The sequence below is a fragment of the Enhydra lutris genome, unplaced genomic scaffold (genome assembly GCF_002288905.1).
Source record: "Enhydra lutris kenyoni isolate GAN:26980312 unplaced genomic scaffold, ASM228890v2 scaffoldscaffold15, whole genome shotgun sequence".
Taxonomy (NCBI): Eukaryota; Metazoa; Chordata; class Mammalia; order Carnivora; family Mustelidae; genus Enhydra; species Enhydra lutris.
The window spans coordinates 16,838,518-16,850,009 of NW_019154099.1; the positions used below are offsets into that span (position 1 = coordinate 16,838,518).

General features: G+C 36.8%; 1 protein-coding gene across 4 annotated transcripts in view; it reads right to left on the reverse strand.

Moving 5' to 3' along the window:
• Positions 1–11,492, reverse strand: part of LOC111146997 (diaphanous related formin 3) — a 517,296-nt gene that overhangs the window by 129,470 nt on the left and 376,334 nt on the right. For all 4 annotated transcript variants that reach the window (XM_022502826.1, XM_022502825.1, XM_022502824.1 and 1 more), the window contains 2 exons: positions 3,078–3,173; positions 2,531–2,590 (listed from right to left, as the gene is read on the reverse strand). In XM_022502826.1, the coding sequence (XP_022358534.1) occupies positions 2,531–2,590; positions 3,078–3,173 (156 nt within the window). The remainder of the gene's footprint in view (positions 1–2,530; positions 2,591–3,077; positions 3,174–11,492) is intronic.

Below are 11,492 nucleotides of genomic sequence, written 5' to 3' on the forward strand. Positions count from 1 at the left end.
GAGTACAACATGGCAGAAAGATTAAGAACTTGGAATCAGAGTCAGCTCAGGTTCAAAACTTGGCACAGGACCACAAGCAAATTACCAGACCTCTTTAATCTTTCGTTATTTTCAACAACGAAATGGAGATAAAAATATTGACTATCTGATAGGATTATTGTTGAAGATACAGGATGATATGTATAAAAATTCTGTATGGTGCTTGGTATTTAGTAAGCTGAATAACTCCGTAGACATTAGATTATTATTAATGCTTAAAAATATTATTTTACTTAGAATATAAGCAAGTTTAAATAATTGTAGAAGATCTATGTCTTCAGAAAGAAGGGTTATGAGATAATATGAACCACTATAAGCATATAGGAAATGTCAGACATTAGTATAAGTACATGAAAGCAGAGTAAAAAATAAAATAGGCTCAATTTACATTTAATTCACATAGTTCAGTTGAGTTGTAGGGTTAGCATTTTCAAAACAAAAAGCAATTTTTAGAAATAGCAAGATTACAAAATACTCTGAAATATCATTTTTTCCTGATAATAATCATGATCCTTATTTCAGTGACAATATTTTCCTTAAATTCTGCACTTTTCAATATCTAGTCTAATAAATCTATCTTTATATACAGAGTTCTTAAAGATTAACTGGGTATTTGGATTTTTCCCCACTTGGTTAGATATATGAAAGGAAAACACAACAGAAATATTGATAGGAAGAAAGTGTTAAAAAACACTTTAATCCACTACATTTATATTAGAAAAGAATTTGACCTTTATGATATATCTCCTTTGGCTTGCTGTATAACCTATGAGTTTAATTATCACAATAGCCTTATAACTTCAGATAGTACATGTCAACCTGAGTAAAGACAGAAATGCAAGGTTCATCTGCTTTTATGCAATGGACCAAAACACCACAATTTATAAGTAATTATAGATGATCTTTTGTAGCCCGGACACTTTACTGACATTACGGTTAGAAAAGACTGGGTTTCCCAAGGCCAGTGCACAAAATTACCTTAAATAATCTTCCTCTACATAATAACTAAAATACTTATTTTAAATTAAGCATAGGATGGATATATATATGCCATTATAATCATTTCATGATCATGGTTTTGGCTGTGGGTCTTTAATGACACACAATGGGGACTGCATTATCTTACATATTTTGTTATTAATAAAAAATAATTCAAAATACCCACATGTAATCAAAAAAAGAAACGTGATGGGAATCAGAACTGCATTATGGTCATATTTGTGTCACTAACTAGCTCTGCACTCTTGGGAGGGTTTGCGGCTTCTCTGAATTTCCATTTATTCATCTACAAAACAAAATAATCTCTAGGGTCAAGGATAGCTCTATTCTCTAGACATTTGCCATTATTGACTATGTCGCAATGACTCCAAATCATAAACCCAACGTTAGGAAGTACTTAATTATCCACAATGAGTATCTGTAACATACTACAGTTCCTCTTTTCTGCTGTTAGAGTAGGGAAAGGCCAAACAACAAAAACATACTATTGAAAAGACTAGAAAGACCTATTTAAACATTTCACCTTGAGCAATAAACATCTACCCATCTATTAAGATTAATTACCCACATTTACTTTTTTTCTTATTCACTTCATAGTTTTTTCTAGGCTACCCTAGAAATTTGACACAAATGTCTGTACTTAGCCACACATTAACACTTCCAGAACTTAACTCCTCCGTATCTATAACAACCCTAGAAGGAAAATCTGTCAAGTATTTTTCCATTTATAAATCTGGCAAGTTTTGATGACAATCTCACTCTGAATAAATGACAATGTAATTGACAAATTTGCTTATGACCTTGGAAGGTAAGCAGAACACCATAACACATAACAGTGAGAGAAAGGAAACCAATGTAAATAAAACTCGGTCAGCAGGAATTGGCACCTTGAAGAGAGGAGGGCTCTATTCAGGTGGGTGTGCAGGTGCTGCTTAGGGACTTTTGAAAGCAGTCAATCTCAGATAAACATCAGAAACTCAGTTACTCACCTTTTTCGTGATTCTAGTACATTCTTCCACAAAAAGAGCACATGAAACTCACCTGTATTAATGATTTTGCCAAAATGCTGGTCACAGTATTTCAAAATATACTGGCAAATATGGTAGAGTAAAAGAGTTTAAGATTTAATATTTCAAATTGTATCTTGATGTAGGGCAAATCCACTATGTAAAATATTACTTTGAGAGCAAACTGTTTCTGAAAGGACACCCTGGGCAACACTGATCAAAAATGTCTGAGATAATTTCGAATAATAAAAAATTGGAAAATTCATCTGAGACCTGAAAGAAGAACTTTAGATACTACCTCCAGGCCATATCGTAAGCATGGAATATTATGAATATACAATCTCAGGGCAATAGCACATCCGCACATTTCTACTCCTATAGTTATATTTAAACTTGAGAACCTTCACAGCAGCCTATTAAAATAATAGATCAACAGGATAAAAGTAGATAAGAAGAATGTGCAATTTATGAATATGGTTTATTACCATGGTTACAAACTTTCAGAACAGGCCTCTGAGACATGGGACTGAGACTTTGCCGAATATCTGTTAAGAGAGAGAGAGAAAATTAATACAGAGGTCTGTTCATCTCAAGAAATGTTAACAGTATTAGACAGTTTTCAAAGGTTAAATATGTCTGGACCCAAAGCAACGCTTCAATACCCTGAAATACTTGAAGCAATGACGTTATGACTTTTACTTCCCATTTAATTATGCTATTGTAAATTCCACAGGGATAAGGTGCATATGGTTCTTTAGATGAGACTTGTCACATGAATCAGGATTTTCTAGGTTCAGTGCTTTGGTTTGTTAATGTGCTACTGCCATCGCCCAACTGGAATGCTTCTCTGACATTTGTCATTGCAAGGGAAGGATTAAGCAAACTCATGAAACTTCTGAAGAGTTGTTGCCCAGAGCACTACATTCTTGACACATGACTTGAAAAGAATTAAAAGGAAAAAAAAAAAACAAAAAACAGTGGTTCTTTATGATAGTTCCCTAGAAAGTAACATGAAACAAGTATAATGTTCACCTTTTGGCTTTGGTGTCCTTTTTCTTCGGTCGCGGAAGGCAGCCCCCGACTGCAAAGCCTCCAGCAGACTATCCATCACTCCTGTCTCATCACCCTCTGTGAAAAGAGATGCAGGGAATTCCATCAGCCCTCAGGGTTACTAGCAATGTCAGAGCATACACAGAAACTGGTGATGGTGATGGTTAGGGGGAAGAAAGATCAGATGCCAGGGCGAAACCAGCAATTTCAAAATAAGAAAGGACTTCAACTCTCTCATAAATCAAGTATCTTTTAATGAAATTGGGCTCATTAGTGCCTGTGTTGCCATCCACTAAAGAGGACCAGGTTCCACTGATTCACATCACAGGACTGCTTTTATAGTCTGGCGGCCCAATAACTAAATAGAATGCGGTTCTAGGCATATCTGTGTCCCAGGTTATCATAAATCACATTTCCCTTGTAGAAATGGATTATTTTCAAAGCATCAGCTTCTATTCTAAAATCGACCAGGTGTGTGAGAATGTTTTGTTGCTGTTACCAAGACTGCTGCCTAAACTTTTTGAACGAAATTGTATTTCCAGGTTAACTACTGTGAACATGCAACAATTGTGAACAACAACTGATTTTTTATATCAGAAGATAATTGTCCTTTGACTTTAGGTGACACAGAACAATGACTACAAACTCTGATAGAATGTATGAAAAGTTTGTCTTCTGTAATGAAAAATAAACCAAAAGAGGCTCTCAAATACCTAAGTATTTGTCACCCAATTATGATTAGGTTAAATTGATATTCTGTATCTATTTAATGGAGGCTGTAGTTATAGAGCCAATCCTCTCTCCAAAGAACAGATTATCTTGTAATATCCGTAGTTATCTATAGTTGTCAGTGCTAAATATTATTCAAAGGAAGTGGCAGGGGGAAGCTTCAAAGAAACTACTGATCCAAGCCCAAATTCAAGGAAATACACTTTTTTCGTCCCTCAGGAAGAGGTTATTTGTAGGATTCTCTACGCAATTGTATGGCTGGTATAGTTACATCTTATGTAATAGAAAACTATTTTCCTCTGGATTTCTTATTGCTTTTTACTGCAATGCAATCCCTTGATTGGAAACAGATGACAAATAAATGCAGGAGAGTACAGATAACAAATTCATTTACAGTTTATAAAAAGATATATAAATATAAATATATATTGGCCTCTTTCCATCTGGTTCTATCTCATATTTTTAGAAATAATTACACCCACAAAGTACTAAACTTTGTGGGTGTAATTTAAAAAAAAGCTGGGTGACAGGTAGAATATCTGAAGGTTAATTTACAGATAAATTTAATTCTAAAGTGGCTTGATGGCTATTTTAATTAAAATACATTAAAAATTTCAGACACCTTAATTAGTAACTAGATATCTTTGAAAATTTACACTCAAACTTAACTTTAAAAAAAAAAAGAACTGCAAGTTATGCCAGATATTCAAAATCGAAGGGGTATATTTCATTAGTAAAAGACAACATTTTAAAAATCTAAAGCTTTAAGAAAGCAAGCATGAGATTAATGACATACACTTTAAGGGGGGAAAAATAAACACAAACCCAAAACTAAAATCAAAGGACTACAAAGAAAATGTAGACTTCCCTTAGTAAGTTTACTATTGGTAATGGTATTGACATAGTGATTCTGAACCCATTATGTGTGTATTACAAGACTGAGCAGATGGGTAAACTCACTGTAGGAAAGGAAATACTAATATGGAATAGAAGGAGAGCAAGAACCATGAAGTGTTGGATCGCATTTAAAAGTATCATACAGGCTCAAGGTTTAAAACAAAAACAAAAACAAAAACAAACAAACAAACCAAAAAACACTTTTTCTAGCTTTCCAAAATAACCCAGAAGTAATGACTCTGTGGCAGCAATGAACACGCCTGGTCTCCAGATCCTGGTTTCTAAATACCATTACTAATGCAAACCAGAATACTTAGAGAAATAGTTGATTATGGGGCAGAGACCAAGAAAGTGGGGAAAAAGCCAGGAATGTATTGATGTACCAGAAAATTAGAAAGTGCTCACAGACAAGCAGGGATTTGTCAAAAGGACAGAGGGGGCCAGACTGAAGGACAGTCTTGGCCAAATTTAGGGTGATTTGAGCACTAAATGAGTAATAATAGGGATGGATTATTATATATTCGGGGGAAGAACACTTATGCATCCATACTGATACTAAAAAATTAAAAATAAATATGGAGTAAGGGAAAGTTCTTTACAGAAGAATGTCAACCAACAGGTGTCAAAGATATGGGGGAAACATAAAATTTACTACATTATAATTCACATACTAAGAACTGATTGAGGCAGAAATCATTAACGGGTGCAGAAACTATTGGGTATAAGGCTGTCAGGGAACAGGATTTGGAGAAATCTGGCAGATGTCACCTTACCTAAATAATCAAATCTGACATCAAGTGTGACAGTAATGGTAGACACTGACAATAATGCCTTCTGAAAGGGTGCCCTGAGACGGACTCAACCTGTGTAGTACTTGGCACAAAAATACTTATCCTAAATCTAAATGTGAGGAAACTATAATAAAATCCAAAGTGAGGGTGACTGGGTGGCTCAGTCAGTTACGCATCTGCCTTCAGCTCAGGTCATGATCCCAGTGTCCTGGTATCAAGTCCCACCTTGGGCTTTCTCCCTCTTCCCCTCCCCCCTGCTCATGATCTCTCTCTCTCTAATAAATCAATAAAATCTTAAACCCCTCCCCCCAAAAAAGGAAACCCAAAGTGAGGAACATTCTGTAAAGTGACTGGTGTGGGTTCTGAAAGACTATCAGTTATGAAAAACAAATAAGAAAGGAAAAAAAGAAGAGGTTAGGGAGACTGAGGGAAATTCAAGAGATAGGACAACCAAATGTAATGCACAATCTTTGATTAGCTCTTGCACTGTATCATATAAATGATATTATTGGGAAAATTGGGCAAATTTTAAAATGGACTGGATATTACATAATTGTATGCAAATAATAAGTTACCTGAATATGATAATTATCTTACCATTAGGTAGGTTAATTCCATTGTTCTCAGGAAATAGTTGCTGACACACTTAGGCTCACTAAACAACTTGTCCCTGTCTCATGTTCTCCATTTCATGCTCTTGAACATGCTGCCTTCTTTTTTTCTTTTTTTTTTTAATTTTATTTTTTATAAACATATAATATATTTTTATCCCCAGGGGTACAGGTCTGTGAATCGCCAGGTTTACACACTTCACAGCACTCACCACAGCACACACCCTCCCCAATGTCCATAATCCCACCCCGCCAACCCCCCCTCCCCCCATTAACCCTCAGTTTGCTTTGTGAGATTAAGAGTCACTTATGGTTTGTCTCCCTCCCAATCCCATCTTCTTTCATTTACTCTTCTCCTACCCCCTTAACCCACCATGTTGCATCTCCTCTCCCTCATATCAGGGAGATCATATGATAGTTGTCTTTCTCCGATTGACTTATTTCGCTAAGCATGATACCCTCTAGTTCCGTCCACGTCGTCGCAAATGGCAAGATTTCATTTCTTTTGATGGCTGCATAGTATTCCATTGTGTATATATACCACCTCTTCTTTATCCATTCGTCTGTTGATGGACATCTAGGTTCTTTCCATAGTTTGGCTATTGTAGACATTGCTGCTATAAACATTCGGGTGCACGTGCCCCCTCGGATCACTACGTTTGTATCTTTAGGGTAAATACCCAGCAGTGCAATTGCTGGGTCATAGGGTAGTTCTATTTTCAACATTTTGAGGAACCTCCATGCTGTTTTCCAGAGTGGTTGCACCAGCTTGCATTCCCACCAAGAGTGCAGGAGGGTTCCCCTTTCTCCGCATCCTCGCCAGCATCTGTCATTTCCTGACTTGTTAATTTTAGCCATTCTGACTGGTGTGAGGTGGTATCTCATTGTGGTTTTGATTTGTATTTCCCTGATCCCGAGTGATGTGGAGCACTTTTTCATGTGTCTGTTGGCCATCTGGATGTTTTCTTTGCAGAAATGTCTGTTCATGTCCTCTGCCCATTTCTTGATTGGATTATTTGTTCTTTGGGTGTTGAGTTTGCTCAGTTCTTTATAGATTTTGGACACTAGCCCTTTATCCGATATGTCGTTTGCAAATATCTTCTCCCATTCTGTCAGTTGTCTTTTGGTTTTGTTAACTGTTTCCTTTGCTGGGCAAAAGCTTTTGATCTTGATAAAATCCCAATAGTTCATTTTTGCCCTTGCTTCCCTTGCCTTTGGTGATGTTCCTAGGAAGATGTTGCTGCGGCTGAGGTCAAAGAGGTTGCTGCCTGTGTTCTCCTCAAGGATTTTGATGGATTCCTTTCTCACATTGAGATCCTTCATCCATTTTGAGTCTATTTTCGTGTGTGGTGTAAGGAAATGATCCAATTTCATTTTTCTGCATGTGGCTGTCCAATTTTCCCAACACCATTTGTTGAAGAGGCTGTCTTTTTTCCATTGGACATTCTTTCCTGCTTTGTCGAAGATGAGTTGACCATAGAGTTGAGGGTCTATTTCTGGGCTCTCTATTCTGTTCCATTGATCTATGTGTCTGTTTTTGTGCCAGTACCATGCTGTCTTGATGATGACAGCTTTGTAATAGAGCTTGAAGTCCGGAATTGTGATGCCACCAACTTTGGCTTTCTTTTTCAATATTGCTTTGGCTATTCGAGGTCTTTTCTGGTTCCATATAAACTTTAGGATTATTTGTTCCATTTCTTTGAAAAAAATGGATGGTACTTTGATAGGAATTGCATTAAATGTGTAGATTGCTTTAGGTAGCATAGACATTTTCACAATATTTCTTCTTCCAATCCAGGAGCATGGAACATTTTTCCATTTCTTTGTGTCTTCCTCAATTTCTTTCATGAGTACTTTATAGTTTTCTGTGTATAGATTCTTAGTCTCTTTGGTTAGGTTTATTCCTAGGTATCTTATAGTTTTGGGTGCAATTGTAAATGGGATGGACTCCTTAATTTCTCTTTCTTCTGTCTTGTTGTTGGTGTAGAGAAATGCAACTGATTTCTGTGCATTGATTTTATATCCTGACACTTTACTGAATTCCTGTACAAGTTCTAGCAGTTTTGGAGTGGAGTCTTTTGGGTTTTCCACATATAGTATCATATCATCTGCAAAGAGTGATAGTTTGACTTCTTCTTTGTCGATTTGGATGCCTTTAATTTCCTTTTGTTGTCTGATTGCTGAGGCTAGGACTTCTAGTACTATGTTGAATAGCAGTGGTGATAGCGGACATCCCTGCCGTGTTCCTGACCTTAGCGGAAAAGCTTTCAGTTTTTCTCCATTGAGAATGATATTTGCGGTGGGTTTTTCATAGATGGCTTTGATAATATTGAGGTATGTGCCCTCTATCCCTACACTTTGAAGAGTTTTGATCAGGAAGGGATGCTGTACTTTGTCAAATGTTTTTCAGCATCTATGGAGAGTATCATATGGTTCTTGTTCTTTCTTTTATTAATGTGTTGTATCACATTGATTGATTTGCGGATGTTGAACCAACCTTGCAGCCCTGGAATGAATCCCACTTGGTCGTGGTGAATAATCCTTTTAATGTACTGTTGAATCCTATTGGCTAGTATTTTGGCGAGAATTTTTGCATCTGTGTTCATCAAGGACATTGGTCTGTAGTTCTCTTTTTTGATGGGATCCTTGTCTGGTTTTGGGATCAAGGTGATGCTGGCCTCATAAAATGAGTGTGGAAGTTTTCCTTCCATTTCTATTTTTTGGAACAGTTTCAGGAGAATAGGAATTAGTTCTTCTTTAAATGTTTGGTAGAATTCCCCCGGGAAGCCGTCTGGCCCTGGGCTTTTGTTTGTTTGGAGATTTTTGATGACTGTTTCAATCTCCTTACTGGTTATGGGTCTGTTCAGGCTTTCTATTTCTTCCTGGTTCAGTTGTGGTAGTTTATATGTCTCTAGGAATGCATCCATTTCTTCCAGATTGTCAAATTTGTTGGCGTAGAGTTGCTCATAGTATGTTCTTATAATTGTCTGTATTTCTTTGGTGTTAGTTGTGATCTCTCCTCTTTCATTCATGATTTTATTGATTTGGGTCCTTTCTCTTTTCTTTTTGATAAGTCTGGCCAGGGGTTTATCGATCTTATTAATTTTTTCAAAGAACCAGCTCCTAGATTCGTTGATTTGTTCTATTGTTTTTTTTGGTTTCTATTTCATTGATTTCTGCTCTGATCTTTATGATTTCTCTTCTCCTGCTGGGTTTACGTTTTCTTTCTTGTTCTTTCTCTAGCTCTTTTAGGTGTAGGGTTAGGTTGTGTACCTGAGACCTTTCTTGTTTTTTGAGAAAGGCTTGTACCGCTATATATTTTCCTCTCAGGACTGCCTTTGTTGTGTCCCACAGATTTTGAACCGTTGTGTTTTCATTATCATTTGTTTCCATGAATTTTTTCAACTCTTCTTTAATTTCCTGGTTGACCCATTCATTCTTTAGAAGGATGCTGTTTAGTCTCCATGTATTTGGGTTCTTTCCAAATTTCCTCTTGTGATTGAGTTCTAGCTTCAGAGCATTGTGGTCTGAAAATATGCAGGGAATGATTCCAATCTTTTGGTAATGGTTGAGACCTGATTTAGGACCGAGAATATGATCTATTCTGGAGAATGTTCCATGTGCACTAGAGAAGAATGTGTATTCTGTTGCTTTGGGATGAAATGTTCTGAATATATCTGTGATGTCCATCTGGTCCAGTGTGTCATTTAAGGCCTTGATTTCCTTGTTGATCTTTTGCTTGGATGATCTGTCCATTTCAGTGAGGGGAGTGTTAAAGTCCCCTACGATTATTGTATTATTGTCGATGTGTTTCTTTGATTTTGTTATTAATTGGTTTATATAGTTGGCTGCTCCCATGTTAGGGGCATAGATATTTAAAATTGTTAGATCTTCTTGTTGGACAGTTCCTTTGAGTATGATATAGTGTCCTTCCTCATCTCTTATTATAGTCTTTGGCTTAAAATCTAATTGATCTGATATAAGGATTGCCACTCCTGCTTTCTTCTGATGTCCATTAGCATGGTAAATTCTTTTCCACCCCCTCACTTGAAATCTGGAGGTGTCTTCAGGTTTAAGATAAGTTTCTTGTAGGCAACATATAGATGGGTTTTGTTTTTTTATCCATTCTGATACCCTGTGTCTTTTGATTGGGGCATTTAGACCATTAACATTCAGGGTAAGTATTGAGAGATATGAATTTAGTGCCATTGTATTGTCTGTAAGGTGTCTGTTATTGTATATTGTCTCTGTTTCTTTCTGATCTACTACTTTTAGGGTCTCTCTTTGCTTAGAGGACCCCTTTCAATATTTCCTGTAGAGCTGGTTTGGTATTTGCAAATTCTTTCAGTTTTTGTTTGTCCTGGAAGCTTTTAATCTCTCCTTCTATTTTCAATGATAGCCTAGCTGGATATAGTATTCTTGGCTGCATGTTTTTCTCATTTAGTACTCTGAATATATCATGCCAGCTCTTTCTGGCCTGCCAGGTCTCTGTGGATAAGTCTGCTGCCAATCTAATATTTTTACCATTGTATGTTACAGACTTCTTTTCCCGGGCTGCTTTCAGGATTTTCTCTTTGTCACTAAGACTTGTAAATTTTACTATTAGGTGACGGGGTGTGGACCTATTCTTATTGATTTTGAGGGGGGTTCTCTGAACCTCCTGGATTTTGATGCTTGTTCCCTTTGCCATATTGGGGAAATTCTCTCCAATAATTCTCTCCAATATACCTTCTGCTCCCCTCTCTCTTTCCTCTTCTTCTGGAATCCCAATTATTCTAATGTTATTTCGTCTTATGGTGTCACTTATCTCTCGAATTCTCCCCTCATGGTCCAGTAGCTGTTTGTCCCTCTTTTGCTCAGCTTCTTTATTCTCTGTCATTTGGTCTTCTATATCACTAATTCTTTCTTCTGCCTCATTTATCCTAGCAGTGAGAGCCTCCATTTTTTATTGCACCTCATTAATAGCTTTTTTGATTTCAACTTGGTTAGATTTTAGTTCTTTTATTTCTCCTGAAAGGGCTTTTATCTCTCCGGAGAGTGTTTCTCTAATATCTTCCATGCCTTTTTCGAGCCCGGCTAGAACCTTGAGAATCATCATTCTGAACTCTAGATCTGACATATTACCATTGTCTGTATTGATTAGGTCCCTAGCCTTTGGTACTGCCTCTTGTTCTTTTTTTGTGGTGAATTTTTCCGCCTTGTCATTTTGTCCAGATAAGAGTAGATGAAGGAGCAAGTGAAATACTAAAAGGGTGGCAACAACAACCCCAGGAAAATATGCTTTAGCCAAATCAGAAGAGATCCCAAATCGTGAGGGGGGAGAAAGGGGATAAAAAGAGGTTCAGAAAGAAGAAAAAAAAAAAAAAAAA